This window comes from Xiphophorus hellerii, chromosome 5, assembly GCF_003331165.1.
Source record: "Xiphophorus hellerii strain 12219 chromosome 5, Xiphophorus_hellerii-4.1, whole genome shotgun sequence".
Lineage (NCBI taxonomy): Eukaryota > Metazoa > Chordata > Actinopteri > Cyprinodontiformes > Poeciliidae > Xiphophorus > Xiphophorus hellerii.
The window spans coordinates 18,062,245-18,079,707 of NC_045676.1; the positions used below are offsets into that span (position 1 = coordinate 18,062,245).

At 40.9% G+C, this 17,463-nt stretch overlaps 1 protein-coding gene across 2 annotated transcripts in view; it reads left to right on the top strand.

The window, feature by feature from the left end:
- Window positions 1-17,398, top strand: part of frmpd1a (FERM and PDZ domain containing 1a) — a 38,253-nt gene extending 20,855 nt beyond the window's left edge. Inside the window, exons 5-16 of one of the 2 annotated variants that reach the window (XM_032564162.1) lie at window positions 2,348-2,450; window positions 2,568-2,613; window positions 3,839-3,943; window positions 5,828-5,923; window positions 6,124-6,249; window positions 6,337-6,456; window positions 7,012-7,148; window positions 8,299-8,518; window positions 8,664-8,846; window positions 9,251-9,392; window positions 10,254-11,513; window positions 12,073-17,398. In XM_032564162.1, the coding sequence (XP_032420053.1) occupies window positions 2,348-2,450; window positions 2,568-2,613; window positions 3,839-3,943; window positions 5,828-5,923; window positions 6,124-6,249; window positions 6,337-6,456; window positions 7,012-7,148; window positions 8,299-8,518; window positions 8,664-8,846; window positions 9,251-9,392; window positions 10,254-11,513; window positions 12,073-15,428 (5,894 nt within the window). In that variant the 3' untranslated portion in view covers window positions 15,429-17,398. The remainder of the gene's footprint in view (window positions 1-2,347; window positions 2,451-2,567; window positions 2,614-3,838; window positions 3,944-5,827; window positions 5,924-6,123; window positions 6,250-6,336; window positions 6,457-7,011; window positions 7,149-8,298; window positions 8,519-8,663; window positions 8,847-9,250; window positions 9,393-10,253; window positions 11,514-12,072) is intronic. The other variant, XM_032564163.1, reaches the window with a different exon arrangement.
- The last annotated feature ends 65 nt before the right edge of the window (window positions 17,399-17,463 follow it).

Sequence of the window (17,463 nt, forward strand, 5' to 3'; positions counted from 1 at the left end):
ACCTACGGTGGCTGGAGGAAAGCCTTCATACTGATGATCAATTCATGTATGCATTTTGTTCATAAACAGACCCACATAATTTTCTTTGATTTATATTTTGAAAACACTTTAGTTACTTATTCACATAATATAAACTCAGACCATTTCTTCATGTATTCAGCTTGATAGCAGATAACCGTTTTGGCATCTCTAAGCCTTCATCTTGTCTAATGAGAGCTTCTACAGTGTCAAGCACATTCAACCTGTCAGCTTGTTCATTTGTTTCACTGAACCTGCTGCATAATGCTCTGTGTAACAGGTTGAGTACAGGATAGAAAGATATGTCCAACAAGGTGGCAACCAGGAGAAATATCTGTAATCAATTCACAACTCTAACAGCTGCCAGAAAACCTATCAGTTAAGCAGCCAGTTCATTTTAAAAACAGCCATAGAGACAATATATGTGAGGGTGGATGATTGTCTTGAGGAAGGAGGGAAAGATTCCTGTTGCCGTTTTGAAAAGAATTAATTTTGTTCTTAGAGCAGTGCCTTGCAAAAAGTGTTAATGCACACGGAAGATTTTCGATATAACTCTTTTTATTAAATTGGATAATTTTAGTGAAGAAACAGCATCACGCAGAGCAGTAACACAGCAGACAAGTCAGGATAAAGTTGTGATGAAATTTGAATCAGGGTTAGGTTGTAAAACAACACTGCAAGCTTTAATTATTTCATGGCCAAATGTACTGTCCACTATAAAGAAAAATGTAGATTTAGGCAGAACTGCAAAGCTTCTAACCGTCCAGCTAAACTGAGAGACTGGACAAAGAGAAGCAGTAAAGATGCATAAATCTGGCAGAGCTGCAGAGATTCACAGCTTTTGTTGAACAATCTGTTTATAGGAAAACTGCTGTCAAAGATTTGAAGTGGCAAGACAAAACCCACTGTCAGGCTTTGACTCAAGCCACATAGGAGACACAGCAAACATGTGGAAGAAGGTGCTTTTGTTAGCATAGATCAAAGTCAGGCTCTTTGGTTGGCATGCAGATCAATACGTGTTGTGGAGAACCAAAACCAGGGGTGAACTGGCACTTGGGACTAGTGGGGATTTTCCCGATGGGTCGATGGGTTGGTGTGCCAGTGGTTTAGCTCATAAAGAAGCCACTGTGCTCACCCCGAATCACGCAACACGCTCTTGTTGTGAAGCACTACAACGCCTCAAACTATGCAATATCAAATGCCTTCTTTGCCTTTCCTCCGTTTCAGTCAAGTAGATCTGCTCGTTGTGTGGACCTGTAAACACATGAATGAGCGAGACAGGTCCAGTGTACAGTGGACATTACAAAAACGTGTCCCATAAAGCCTGGCCTAGAAAAATAAATAGCCACTTTGGCACTCAACAGTCAAAAACTCAACAAAAATTCAACAGTCAAAACAGAAAAGTCTGTACTTGTACATCGCTTTATCAAGTTCAGAGGACCCCAAAGTGCTTCACACTATTTTCAGCCATTCACCCATTTATGCACACATTCACAGTTTGAAAGAAGTGAGGCTACTACCGGGTCCTCTGACCACCACCAGCAAGCAAGATGGTTGAAGTGTCTTGTCCAAGGACACAACAGAGACGAGCAGAGTGGGGGCTTGAACTGGCAACCCAGTTCAAGCAGGACGAACCCCTACTACTGTTGCCTTGTCCCCACTAATGCTCCATAAACTAAATCTCTGTTTGTCTCTTGCATTCAGCAGAGAGATACGCAGTGCAGTGACTCTGGCTCGCCTTGCAGGTGTGGGGCCTTATGCAGAGTAAAGTTAGGGACCCCTCTTCCTGCAGAGAACATCACCACCACTAAACACTATATGCTTCAGTTTTGGATATGAGAAAAGTTAGAAAATATTTGTGACTAGATGATCATCAGTGGGTTCCCTTAAAGATAAACATCTAAATATTGTTGAACATCAATATAGAAATAATCAGAGCGAGATTATAAGCCATAATATTCAGTTACCATTCTGATTTCTCCTCGTCTTTATTGCAACTTGAAACTTTGTGTAGATTAAATTAGCTGATAAATTACAACAAACATCTAAAAATCATCTCGGGTATTAAAACCGAACCGAAACTTCAGCATGGGAGATTTCTCTTGGCGACAGTAAAGCACTGAAGCACAATTAATTGACTGCTAATATTCCTGTTGTGGGACAGCGAGCTCTTTAGAGAGCAGGATGGAAAATATTGCATTGGAGTCAGATGAAAGGAAATGACTAGAACACAAGCTGCTGCCTGTCATCAGCACTCATGAGCCGTGTGAGCTCAGACAAATTGAAAGCCCCTCAGGCATGACGACACAAGGACGTTTTGTGTGTCCAGGTGGTCCTGCAGATGGCCGGCTCGTCCCTGGCGACCAGCTTGTGAAAATCAATAACGTGGCTGTCGATGACCTGACCCCAGAGCAAGCTGCTGAAATAATCAGGTCTGCACATGCAAACACAAAACACAGGCTCAAATGTCTGAATGTTGTTGATTTCAGTGTATTTAGTCTGTTTGTAACAGGTTTGACCATAACAACCAGACCTTTTGTGTTTTTTAGGGAGTGTCAAGACACGCTGACCATGACTGTCCTCAGAATCATGCATGTGAGTCTGCTGGTAACCACTGAATGTGGGGATTGAGTTGGACTGGTTGGACCAATTAACCTCCCAGTCATGTTTTTGTACTTTGGGAGAAAGGTGGGGTACCTGGAGAGAATCCACGCGTGCACAGGGAGAACATGTGATCACCATGCAGAAAGATTGGCCCTAAATGTTACACTGACGGAAAAAAAATGCAGCTTGCCCTCAATTCCTAGTGTTTGGGTGTGAAATATTAATGAACACAAAAATCTTTGCAGGAGGAGGCAGACTGAGAGAATAAAACACTCTGACTGCACAGTTTAGTGGAACTCACTGTAAAACATTTTCTTGTGTTTGCAGGTGTTATCATTCTGACAGTTTCATAGACAGGGTTTATACTGCATACTTCCACATTCTTCCTTCCTTTCTTCTTTTCTTCCTTCCTTCCTCCGTTCTTTCCAGACAACAAGTAATAGTTCTTAGTTCACCGACATTGATGCCAAATGTAGTCATACGTTGTATAAAAATGACACTATGTAGCTGCCTTAGTTAACTGTAACTGTGTTGTTTGACATGTTCTGTTTCTCCACTTGTTTATAATTTTTTTAATAGATTTTATTAATTGCTCAGCTGTTGAAAGCTCTTGGATTCCTGAACAATTTTTGTCTTCAATATTTACCCCTCAAACATGATTTAAAATAGAGCTGAGGATCAATATTCTGGAGAGTTTTGTGTCTTGTAGCACTGAGTAAATTAACCAGCATAGTGTGTTTGTAGTACAGCCTGTGCAATTCAGTGTCTCTATTCACATGGGATTCTGAAATGCTGCAGTCAGCAGAAACATTAATCAGGCTCTTTCTGCATCTGAGCTTGAGGTGTATCTCATACAATCCACTCACCCAGCACACACCACTTTATCAGTGTTGGATATGACGGTAGGAACCCACAGGAATTTCCCCACAACTAGATCTACCTTGAAAAAGGACGAAGGTCTTCGCAGCTCATTTGTTTACTGCCTGAACATGCATCTCACTCTGCATCTGTGAAACTGAGGTGTGTGTTTGCATTAAGATTGATTTGATTAGATAATGGTAAATAAATGGCTGCTGCGCAGAGAGTCTCGTGTGGAGTTTTTGCTGACGGAAACACTTATCAAGTGATTCATATCTCGCTTCTCCCTTCAAGAAATCGTTACCGAGATTTAAGAAATCTCTGTAGATCAAGTTTTATTAATGTGTTTTCATCCCAGGGCCCGAAGTCGTCGTTCATCACACCTGAAAAGAGGGCCAAGCTCCGGTCCAACCCTGTCAAAGTCCACTTTGCAGAGGAGGTGGAGGTCAATGGACAGTCTCAGGTTAGTTACCTCAGACAAAAGAATGAGGGGGATTCATCTCAAGAACTTCTTTTCATGTGTGATCTGTATCAGATACAGGGGAATACAGCCAAAAGAGAAAAATAGTCATCTGATAGACTTTTGTTTATTTTTAGAGTTACAGTTTTGTTGTCTTCCAATCAACTTGATTAATCTCAGGAATCTTTATTTTTGGACATACAGTTTGTTCGCGTGAGTTAATGTCACTATAAACAAGAAACTCCCTCGATCTCAAACAGACTTGTTATGCAGACACATGGGATCCACACACAGCTTCATAAACACTTCAGGATTTTCATCTGCTTTTTAAACGAGACCAACTTCAACAGTGCCAAGCAAAGAGACAATGTGCAGATTTTACTTTACAAATTGCTTTTGATGCTGATTTGTATGTCAGTATTATTTCATGTATGCAGTTTTTTTTTTCCTATTTCCTTCATTCTTGCTGGGTTGAATTCCCATGTTTCTTGTGGATTTAAAAGCAGCTGCCGGAGGAAAATGCTGGAAACTGGAGTGTCCATTAGTAAAGACAGGAAATGTGGATCGATACCTAAACCACTCTTCAGTCCTCATTTCTGCAATTACAGGACATGTTTAGATTGGAAGGGAAAAAGTAGAGGGACATTCAGGGGAGACGAAGGAAGAGAGAAAGCAGAGCAGAAGAAGCTGGAGATGGGAGGGATCTAAACTCGACTGCTCTACGTTTGAACTTAAAACATGCCTGCATCAATGTTTCATAACATCACATTGTCAGTGGAGGAAAAACACTTTCCAAAATCATAGGAGAACAGTGATGACTCACTGCAGAGAACAAGCAGGGCAGACAGAAACAGGCCAGTGTAATGCACAGAAATCCTTTTGCAAGAAAAGCCAAAGAAGAGCAAATGTTCTGATTGTTTTATTACACCATGACATGTAAACAACATTTTGTTTTTAATGATGCAGATTTAAGAACCTTTCCAAATTTAAACTAAATCATAAACATGCTACAAAAATGCAACAGTTTAATCTTGCCTCGCAACATTTTGTTATGAAAGTATTCATACTTGTTTCTTCATTTTTCCCGTATGAGCTTTGAAAACACAATGTCTATGTTGAATTATTGGTACAATTATGCAGTGGGGTTCATTTCCTTTAGTCACAACAGGGAAGCTGATTGTAAGGAAGTTCAGGGCAGTACTTGAAGAAAACCTGTCAGAGGCTGTGAAAACATTTGAAACTAACAGGTTGGTAAGGAGAGAATAATTCAGGGAAGGAGCAAAGAGGTTCGTCGTAACTCTGGAAGATCTGCAGAAATCCAGAGCTCAGCTGGGAGAATCTATTGACAATTTGGCTAGTTGGTGGTCTTAATCTTAATCATGTCTTTATGGAAGAGCACCAAGAAGAAAGCCAGGCCTGTTTTCTGGCCTGGCTTGCAGTTTGACAAAAGGCATTTAGAGGTCATAGCAAATATGACCTCTATGATGTGAAAAGCTGAACTTTATGCAAAACTTACCACAGAACTGTGACAAAACAACTAACACTGCATATCACCCGAAATGAGCAGTTCTCATGTGAAATATGTAGCTGGCAATATTATGCTTTAAGTCCAGACCTAATGCATGCCACACAGATTTTTATATGCAAAAAGTGTACAATACAATGCACAATTTTTCTTCCACTTTATGAATCACTTTGTGTTGATCTGTCACATACAGCAGAAACATAATAAATTACATTAAGGTTAATAATTGTAATGTTGATAAAAGGTCCAGGATTTGCAGATACTTTTGTACTTTATATTTCTTCATGCTAGCATGTCCTGACCCTGTTCAACCTTTTTGTCAAACGCTTTCGCTGATCTCTGATGTTCCTGTTTGTTTACAGGGGAACTCGCTACTCTTCCTGCCCAACGTTTTGAAGGTGTATCTGGAGAACGGGCAGACTAAGGCTTTCAAGTTTGAGACCAGCACAACTGTCAAGGTATTTTTGATATGACTGTTGACGATTTTAAAGCCTGAGACGAGATGGTTACGACTGTGATTCATTGTATCCACATGTACGACTGGTGCACAGAGGGATTTTTGTGAAAATAATCTGCAACTTCAAAGAAAAACTTGTTAGAACAACATCTAAGTAAACATTATTTTCTCTCAAGATGGCCTTTTGTTTTTCCACTGTAGGATATTGTGATGACACTAAAGGAAAAACTTTCACTGAACCGAATTGAACACTTTTCCTTGGTGCTCGAACAGCAGCACAACAGCAGCAAGCTGCTGCTGCTACATGAAGAGGAGAGGATACATCAGGTATTAACACACTTTGGGAGAATATTTACGCTTTCATCTGCTTGTGCAAATATAGGTCTGACATGATGTATGTTTGCATGTCCTCAGGTGGTCCAGAAGAAGGAAGTCCATAACTACAGGTGTTTGTTCCGTGTTTGTTTCATGCCCAAAGATTTCAAGACGCTGCTGCAGGAGGATCCCACTGCCTTTGAGTATCTTTACCTTCAGGTACAGCTCCTAGGGAAATAAATGATACCTGAGGATATGTGTGTAGGGGTGAGGGTGTGCGTGTGTGTGTGTGTTTTTGTTAAGGTCTTAATTTTTTTGGAAGTGATTACTATTCAGATAGCTATGTAATGAAATGTAATATGTAAAGTAACACTAAACTAAACATAACTAAACTAATATGTTAATTCTGATGAAATCATGGAACTCATTTCAGATGCAAACATAAATTCTACAAATTCAGTTATGCCCATAAGATTAGTAAAATAATTACTCCTTCTTTCTACAGAAGGATTGCTGAAGGACCTATTGAATTAGTGAGTAGGTGTGATATTTTCTGAAGCGCTATAATTAACTTAGTTGACAGATTTCCGTCTGATGTGGAATAAAATCTCAGCTTCTTCAGAAAAAATACAACCTACCCTGTACCGTTTTTATGATAAGATACATAAAATTGAAGAGCTGATGCAAAAACATACACTAATAACATTGCTTTAAAAAATTCCAAATTAATTTGCCAAATCAAATTTTCATCATTTGTGTTGTTCCATTTTTAAGGGGGTGAACGATGTGCTCCAGGAACGCTACGCCGTTGAAATGCGGTGTAATACCGCCTTAAGACTTGCTGCGCTGCACATTCAGGAGAGGCTGGTGAGCTGCGGACTGTCCCCCAAAGCCAACCTGAAGATGATCACGTAAGCCTTTTAGTGTGATTTATTAAAGTGCAACAGAGAATCAAAAACGCATTTTTTGATAAATATGATGCAACCTTAAGCTATTTATGATATTTCCTCTTCAGTAGATATTCAAACAAGCTTCCGCAGTTTTATGTACTTATGTTTATAAGACACAAAGCTGCCTAGCAGAATAAAATCAATGATCCCCAATAAAAATTAATCTTACTGCTACTTAAGGGTATCTCAGAATACATTTACTCATTCAGCAGATGCTTTTATCTGCTCAGAACCGTCATTCAGGTTTTAGCACAGGAGGATGTTCTGAAAGGTACATCCTTTTCTGACATCGGCATCAAGAATGAAATCGATTGAAAAGTGTAAGCATAAAAGGTGAGGAATGCAGAAAGAAGGTGCTCTGTGCTCTGACAGTGTTTGGTATTTTGTTTTATTATATGGCAAATGTGGAAGAAGAATCCAAACTCGGACTGATTTGAATGTAGAGATGTCAGTTCCTGACAGAGAATCAGGATCATATTTTGGTCTTGCAAACAATCTCAGGTCTTGTTTTGTATCTGGAGTACTAAAGCACTCTTGATTACAGTTTGATTTGAGTTTATTTTCAATTTAAGCTGAAAGCTGTAATCCAGTAGACAAATTTATATCTTTTGATCATTTTTACAACCACTAACTTAAATATTTTTATTGTGATAAACCAACACAAAGTGTGGCTTTTTATCTCTCTTTAATAAAAGCTTCCACATTGCATGATGCTGCCACCACAAAGTGTATTCATGGCAATGCAGAGCATTGTTTTTTTGCATTCAGATCAAATAGTTCAGTTTTGGTGTCATCTGACAAGATTGCTTTCTTCCACTTTTGCAGCGCCCTGGTTGGATTATGGCAAACTGCAAAAAGAGTGTGTTGCAACTTTGTTTAAAAATTACTTTGGATGCATAATTGTCTGTTATTAATTTTCCCAAATATATTAATTGAGTTAGCATTTGGTTATACTGGATTTTATTTGGGAAAACATTACAGATTCTGTTCCAGGGGACAATAACACTTTTGAAAATCTATTCATGTCATTGATAGCGATACTGGATGTTTGTACCGTACAGTTACTTTCTAATGAAAGCAAATGTGAAGTTGTTTTTTCTGTTTGCTCCAGGAAGACTTGGGGCATAGAAAATTTTGTGTCGTCCACCTTACTGAGGAACATGCGAGAAAAAGATCTGAGGAAGGCAATCGGCTTTCACATGAAGAAAACCCAGTCCCAGCATGATCCCAAGCAAAAGAGCCTGTCAGTAGATCAAGCACGGATCAACTATCTAGAGGAGCTGAGTGATCTGAAGTCCTTCGGGGGAAAGTCCTTTGGTGCCACCTTGATGGTAGGCTTTTTTCATCTAAAAAAAAAGGAAGAAAGCTGACATAGACCAGCAAGATTTTTAAAATTCCTTTGTATTTTTTTTTTAAATAACATTTCCTTAGCTGTGCTGTTTTCTTTTCTCTTTCTGATCTCCATCGGGCTTCTAGCTTCAAGACAGGGAGTCAATGGTGAGCCTGCTGGTTGGCGCGCGCTATGGGGTGAGTCAGGTGGTCAACCACAAGCTGAGTATCATGACGACCCTTACAGAGTTCAACAGCATCACTCGCGTCGAGCTGCTACCGGAATCAGACAAAGTCAGCCTCGTCAAGATATACCTGCAGGACATCAAGGCAAGTCCCTGGAGGATTAACGCACCAACTTGCTCATGATGGGCATGCTTAAAGGGCTGGGGCTAAATTTTTATTCAGTTGTCTTCAGGCCTGTAGCTTTTTCTGTCTTTGTAATTGAGACAGAAAAAAGGCTTGGAAGAAACAAAAGACAAGAGCCACCGTAAACAATAAGACTGGTGACATTATGTACAGGACACCAGATAGACTTAATTAATTGTATTCAATTTAATGCATTTAATTTAATGCATTAAATGAATGGTTTCCCACAAAGAAAGTAGTGACAGTAACATCAGTAGCTCAAACTTACAATTTAAGTTTATAAGAAGATTCATAATCTCAGTTTATCGAGTGAGAAAGAGGAGCTTTTTTGAATCTAATCCATGTTTTGATTTTCTTTCTCATAGCCCATCACATTACTATTGGAGGCTGGTGCAGCAAAAGATATATCTTGCCTTATAGCAGGCTACTGCCGTGTGTTTATTGACCCTAACCTCAACGTTTTCCCCTGGATAGATGACAAGAAACACAGAGTTTCTGCTGAAGAAGGTACATAAGCAAAAAACAATTTAACAAGATTTAATTTCTTAATCCTTTGTGTTTTCCTCAAGATCCACATTTAAAGTTCACATTTTTTCAAGTTAGACAATCTGACGGTGTCTGACATTTAAACATTTAAATTTCTTTTGACAGCTTAGAAAAGTACTGCTGCTGATTATAAAAGCAATCAACTACATACCTGAGAAGTTGGTGCCATGTTGGTATTTATCACCTCTAGTATTGTACACCTCAATAAATCCAAAATCAAAATTGCTGACAAAAAGAAGTCATCCAATTAATGAACTATTTATGATTTTGACATGCAAACTGTTTATCTTCCGGTTTTATCTTGTATGTTGTAGAAAACAATTGCAGGGCAATGGAAATGTTCGTACTGCATGAACTATTTCACATTTTATCATAGACTTTGATCTGTTTATCGGGTTTTAATGTGCTAATTCAACAGAGAAGTTTATGTTTCTGAAGTGGGAAACAAGAAACAGAATCAGTATGTTTATACTGTGGTTAAATTATAAATAGTTACTGTGTTCACTCATTGTATGACTTCTGCTGGAGATTTTGATTTTGTAGTTATTGAGGTGCATAATAATAAAAGTGACAAAACTTTTCAAATTTACAGTTGCGTAGAAAATGAAAATAATGTCTTTTTATTTCCACCTCACAATATTCACTGTTTTTTGTTGGTCGGACACAAAATTTCAATAAAATACAATAAAGGTGGTGATTGTACTGTGAAAAAGCTAAAGTGTAAGAGTGTTCATGACAGGCAGTAGATTGTTGCATTGAATGTCAACAACAAAACTTGTGTCACATGTTGTGACTGACTATTGCTTTAATATGGGTTTACAGGTTATGTGTCAAGATGTGCAAGTGACTCAGAGGACTCTTCAGACTTGGATATGGAGCCGCTGTACAGCTTGACATCTCAAGATGACAAACCCCGCACTCGTGTTAGATCCCTGTCAGACTCTGAAGGAAGAAAGAGGAAGGACAGGGACCGGATGAGAAGCAAAGACTGCAAAGAGAAGGGAGACGCACCTGTGGAGAATAAAAAACCAAAACAAGAAAAATATCTTGATACTCCAAGAGCGTCTGCTTCATTAGGAAACGGTAAAGAGGGAAAGAATGAGAACACATTGAACAGAAAGAGGCCTGGTGCAAAAATACAGATTCAAATAACGGGCAATGATTCAGGGGGTCATATAGTAAGCCCTGGAACTGGAGAGGTAGAGCAGCCGTCTGTATCAGAAGCATCAGACTCATGTCACACTGACTCTCGTGTCCTCACCAGTCCCTCCAGTGACTCTCTTGATGCTCTGGAGGAAGACGATTTAATTTCGTGCACCTCCTCTTCTGTCCAGACTCAAGCTCTCTCACAAGCTCATGTCTGCGTCCACTCCCCTTTTCAGCTTCACCTCCACTCTGACGGACATGTTCAGCCTCACCTCCTCGCTCCTCCACCACCTCACTCTCATCCCCTCATTCACCTCACAGTTGTTAGCTGTGCCGGAGAATCAGGAGAAAGAGGAGACAGCAGGAGATCTGGTGATGGAGCTGATCCCAAACTTCTGTCCTCCCCATCCCTCAGCCCCAAAGGTCAAAAACGTTCAGGTGAACTCTGCTCAGCAGACAGCTCGCTGTGTTTCGCTGAGCTCTCCCGTCTTGCAGATCTCCTGCCGAGTCCTCCTGAGGCTAGCGAGGATGATGATGTCGAAGATGACGAGCTGAGGCGGAAGGGAAAGTTACAGAGCAATACAAGTGTGACACTGAGAAAGGCAGATGAAGGTGGAAGTGTTGGAGAGCATCCTCTCTCCACTTCTCCGTCATCCCCGTCTTCCCACAAAGACTTTGTTTTTAACTTTGACCAAAGCGATGCTCGCTGCTACTACAACCTATGCTCCAACATCACCCCTGACAGCGCTCGCAGCCTTCCAGGCCCTCAGGATCCTATCATCCATAAGGATGAAGCGAAGGTTGGTGGATCTGAGCTAATTCCCATCCTCCAGCCGCCCCCTGGATTCGGGGACAGCAGCTCAGATGAGGAGTTTTTTGATGCAAGAGATCGCTTCACCTCACCTGAAGATCCCACGTCAGGTGCCGTCCCGAGAGGTGATTTATCGTTGGCCAAAAAGCTGTTTACAACATTCTTCCAATATCTTTGCTGCCATCTGGTGGCTGTAGAATTTAGTACACAAATTGATTGAGTAATGACTAACAACACAATTTTTTCTTGCACACATTTAATCACAAATGAAGACTAGTTGCTAAAAATACTAACACCTTCAATGGTAAGTGAGGATAAGTTTCAAGAAAAGAGTGACATGAACTTAAATTTCTAATTTGTTGAGATTTCTATTGGGATATAAATTCATTTTCTCAATGTTTCTCCAGCTTCTTATACCACAGCAGATTTGAAAATATAGGCAGACAGATGAAGCTTTGGAAAATACTGTCCCAATGTCACTGACCTATACTTGCATAAAGGTTTTCTTATAGGAAGTCATGATAATTGTAAATTAAACTTGAAAAACTCAGCTTCGTGAACAGCTTAAGCAAAGAGAAACTCGTGTAAATATTGTGTTGCTTTTACACAGAAAGCACATGAGTATTTTTCGAAACATGCAAGAAATGTTTTTTATCCCCTTTGTATTTGTTTTGTTTCTTGCAGGCAGTCAAACAGAAATGAAGCTGGACACCGTGAGCATTCTCAGCCTTAGTGATATCAGAGTCTCTGTAACGGACACAGAAATGGACAAACGGGAAGACCAAGAGGAAAGAGAAAGCAATGAGTCAACATTTCTCCTCCGGAAGAAGTCCAGAAAGCGGCGCTCTTTCATGGAAACTGATTACACCTCGAGAGTTACGTATCCAGAAACTGATATTGAATCGGAGTCCAATTTAAACTCTTACAGGTTTCTTAAAAACATTTCGACAGGCCCAAATGATAACCCAACACTTACTTTAGATCCAGAACCCTCGGGGCAAACCCAAAATCCCAGCCCTACCACCTCCTCGCTCACTCATTCTGAAGGAGAGCCAGCTCAGCTCGAGTCCAAACCCATTCTGTCAAAGCTTTGCTCACATGACCCAGGATTTCTGTCTGCTTCTGAAAAGAATAGGAATCTAAGCCCCCCCTCCAGAACCAGGAAGCAGGAAATGGAGATGGAACCAGATGCAATGGAATCCAAATCAGTCACAGATTTGGTAAAGGTGGTTCCTCCTACTATCACCGTCGTCCGCTGCCGGGTTGATCCAGATGGAAAAGAGAGCGCAGATCGGAGAGGTGACGGAAACGAGGAAGGGGAAGATCAGGAAGAGATGGGTGAGAAAACAGAAGAAGCAGAGAAGGAAAACCCAGCAGGTTTGACAGGAAATGGACCACTTTTTTTGCCTGATACAGTTGAGGAGCACGGGAAAGAAGAAAAGAAAGAGACTGTGTTTGACTTATCATCCAGTTTAAAGAGACCCCTTGTGGGTGCTGAAATACCACAGGGTGCAATCATAATGCCTAATAGTTTTACAGAAGTGAATGAAAGGTTGGTCACTGCACATATAAACAAACATGTTGATAAGAATTTCCTTTCACTGATTTCACCACCTCCTCCTCCACCATCACCTCTTCTCCCTCAAACACCTCCTGCACTTAAACCAGAAACAGAGCTTTTGATAAAAGAGGCAGAAATCTCCAAAAACATACCAACATCAATTAATCCTACTGCTGTAGCTCCCAAAGAACAGAGTAATAACCACTGTGGCTCTGCTAAATTATTAAAACAGGCTTTAATAAGTGTTAATGATGAAGAACTCATTCATGAATCTACAGAAAGCTCTAATTCAGACAACGTTTTTGACGATGAAGATGATGCAGATGCTAGTAATTCCCTAAGTTACACTTCGGGTAAGAAACCGAAAGACAGGACTGTAAGTGCAAACAGTTGCCTTGGTAATTATTTAACCCAGGGAACTACAGATGAAACACACATCAGAGCTCAGCTTCTTTTAAACCTTGAACTCCAAAATAGGGGCCATTCTGTCAATGCTGATCACATTCTCGCTATAAAGTCAATAAGGGCAAAACTGGGAGCTGCAACAAGCATCATGTCCTCTCTTAACTCAGGAACTGCACTGAAAAACACAGTTACACCAAAACCAAAAAGTGACTCCACCTTGATGAGTAGTGGACCTGCAGAGAGTTTAGGAAGTCCTGGCATTGTGATGGCAAAAGCTGCCACACTGAATGATCTCTCCAAAGAGCTTCCGCCCCCATCTCGTTTTATCTTACAGACGTGTTCACCGAGCATCATGGGCCGCTTATCTGCCTCAACGCTAAGGGGGAAGATTCAAAACTTGCCCCTTTATCTATCACGCTCCCAAGAAAATCTAACTCAAGCAGGGGTTGGGAGTTCTGCGCCGAGTCCAGCTGGGGAAGCTAGTAGTGACAATGCATGTACCACCGACAGCGTTCCCATCATCACACAAACCCCTGACTTAGAGACATGCATAGCACCTGACTCAGTCGAATCAGATGATTCCGATGCAACGCTGACTGGATCTGAATTGGATGGGGAGTTTTTTGTAGAAACAACAGCAGCAAAGAGATCTCCTTTGGCGTCTGAGAAAAAAGAAGATAGTTGTCAGCTGCCTGTACAGACTGAGCCCAAACAGCATCATCAAACTCTTTGTTCCAGACCTAATGACAACACACCAGGACCCATAACAGAGCCTCCTGCATCCATAACAAGCCTATTTCAAAGAAATACTTCTGGGCTTAACACCAACATTCCTGGACCTGTAACAGATGCCCCAGAACTAAACATAAAAGTCAACAGTCTACAGGAAGACATCCCAGGTTACAAAGGGAGCAGTCAGTCTCCAATAGTGGTGACCACCCAGAATCTGAATGGACCACAACTTGCTTTTCATGGTCAATCTCAAAAAGCAAGGACAAGCAGTGACAGACCTTTGATGGGTCTTTGTAGTCCCTTGGAGCAGACTTCAGACCCGTCAAAAGTATCTTCTGCCGGCTGCAGAGTGTTCACCATCTGTGAGGATTTGTCTCAGACAAGTACTCCAGCTGACCTGGTTGCCACTACACCCCTGAAATCGGAGTTTGGTTGCAGTTCTATACTTGCATCTGGGTGTGAGTCAGTAGCAGAGGGGATCCAGGTGCCCCTGGATGCCTGTGGCTGTCCAACATCATATACAGACTGCTTCAGTGGAGAAGACAGCTTTGATGATGAGCTCACAGTCTATGAGTTCTCCTGCCGCTCTCAGAACAGTGGCATTTCTCAAACTTCCAGAGCAGGTCTTCATCTGATTACATCTCCTCCTGTTCCCTCCTTTATCTCTGCCTCCTCCACCCTCTCCCCATCATTTCCTCAAACCATCCTTTTCTCCTCCTCCACCTCTGAGCTCAGCCCTCTTCTCTCACCCCACTCAGACACCTCGGAATCCTACTTGTCTGAAACCCACAAGGACACTCTCACTCATCTGGGTCAGCAGCACTACCCAGAACCTCCCAAAGGCTTCCAAGTTCTTCGCAGAGATGTTGATAAGCTTCTATCAATTTTGGAAGGTAGCGGTGGCTCTGATCGTTCTGTGGCAGGGCTTGGAGGTCGTCATTCAAGGGACACATGCCCGGCACACTTCACAGAGAACAAACGGGTTCTCCAGTTAGAAGCACGGCGGCTCATGTCTAGTTGCCAGAAGGTAGCAGGGACTGGCCAGAGCCCAGAGGAAATGCTCCGGTTTTTAGCTGACAGTTTCCGAACCTTGGTGGAGCTGGCCACCGTCTGCCTTTGGTTCTCTGGTTGCGAAAGGTGCGATCGAAGAAACACAGAGGCAGTCGCAGGCCTGGCAGATGTTGCCCGCTCATTCAGGGACTTCTGCTTGGCGGCGGAGCGAGCCAGCAGCAAACGTAGTTGTCAAGACCTGAGCACCAAGCTGCTAGCCAAACAGTGCACAGCACTTACCGCCTCCGTCTTCTGCCTCACCCAGCTGTTTCGTACCCTCACTGCACTGTGAGAGAAAAACCTCAGATTTGGTGTCATTGTCCAGCCCAAGAGCTGCTCTAGACTTTATCAGCTGGAACACTCAACAATCAACATGACAGAGCCAAGTTTGATGCAGTTAACAGTGATCATGTGTAGAGGTGCATGTGATGACTTTCTTTATGCTGCACAAGTTTTGCTGTCCACAAATGGTGGATTTGTAATATTTAGGAACTGATATACTTGAATGTATTCTTTATCTAGCAAGTGTATTATTTATCTACTTATTTATTGAAAGGTTTGCTACTGTGTGTCTGAGGAAGCGTAGAATGTCAGTGGAAGGAGAAATGTTTACAGACTGCTTTGTTAGCAGGAGAAACAACGTGTGTAAGTCCCATCACACACAGTAAATGGTTTTGATTTCCTCATTCGCAGGCCTTTAGTTTACTCAGCTTTCTACATTAATATAACTTGGTGATCCTCTGAGATCTGGTTTACTTATTCTTGCATGCAGTGCCTTGCAAAAGTATTTTTTTTTTTTTTACAATTTTGCCACACCCGATTGCAAACTTCTTTTTTTCCCTTTAGAATTTTTGTGATAGACCAACACAAAAGAGCATGCATAGCTTTACTTTATGGTGGTGTATCACTTAAAGTCTTGATAAAATAAATGTTAAGTTTGGAGTTATAGGAAGTGTGGAAAAAGTTAGAGAAGAGCAAATACTTTTGCAAGGTGCTGTACTGTGATGTATATCTACATAACCCCGTCCATCTGGGAGGATCTTTTTTGAATGTTACTGTTTACAAAACCTAAAGTTATGTGATTCGAGGAATCAAACCGGAAGTTGCTGATTTTTTATACATAGCAGAGGAATGCCGGCGTATGTGCATTACATGATCAGTTTGAATGAGCTGCATTCAGTTAGGTGCAAATTTGCACGAACCTTTGGTATTATTTATGAAAAGTTAAATACAATGAACAGCTTTTATCTTTCTTTATCCAACTTCCTCTTTTTTCACCGGTAGTTAAGACTGAACCTTCCTATGCATATGGATGGACATTTATTTTTCTTGGTACAAACACTAACTTCCAAACACGTTTCTCCAAATATTGTTAATAATATATATATATTTATTTTTGTTTATAGTTGTGTGGATTTTAAGAGTCATGAGTTGCATACCTCGTTTTCAAGACGATGAAAACCTGCACAACTGTGTTTGAGCTCGGCACACAGTCAGAAACACCTATTCATATTTACCTGTCCTTTACACCAAGTGCTTTCTTACTGCGGTTGACAGCAACGAGCAAGAATCCAGTCACAGCAGAATCTGGCCACAGATATCCCAAACTGAGCTTTAACCCCAGGTAGCAGGGACGATTATTGACTGATTGAGCTTTTCTCAGCTTTTTGTATGTTTTGTGGGCAGTTCACTGAAAACTTCACATCAGTCCAGTCTATTTTGAGATCCAGTCATCAGAATTCATTAAATTCCAATTACATCTAGCACAAAACCTTGTACTACCCTGTATTACCTAAAGTTTATTAACCTTGATAAGCATTTTCACTTGGAATGTTTCTTAAAATTGAACGCCTTGAATTACACGAGACTTGCATGTGCACTGGAGAAATATTAATTAGGAGTACTTCTACCACTTCAGTGCTGGGAACACCATTTATGGCAATCAGTGTTTCTATTTATTATAAAAACAACCAAGGCTTTACTTACTGACATGTGCTGTTTTGTTGCATTTGGTTGCAGAATAATATATTTTACTGAACTTCATTTCTACTTTGCCTCGGAAAAAGAACCAACTCTCTTTTTATTATGGCCACAAAGTGAAGCTGTCCGACGCCTAAAGGTGTTCATCTGTCCTCACAAAGCATGCTCATATAGAATACATTGTTTAATCAGGGATTTAATCTGTGAATGACTGAATGGTGATCTCTGCTTCTTGCTTTGTAATGCTGAACTTCCACCATTAAAAATTATTTTAAGAAATTGCATTTTTGAATGAGCTCTTTAATGTTCTTGAGGTCAGCACTCAAGACAGTTTTGTGGTTTTTATT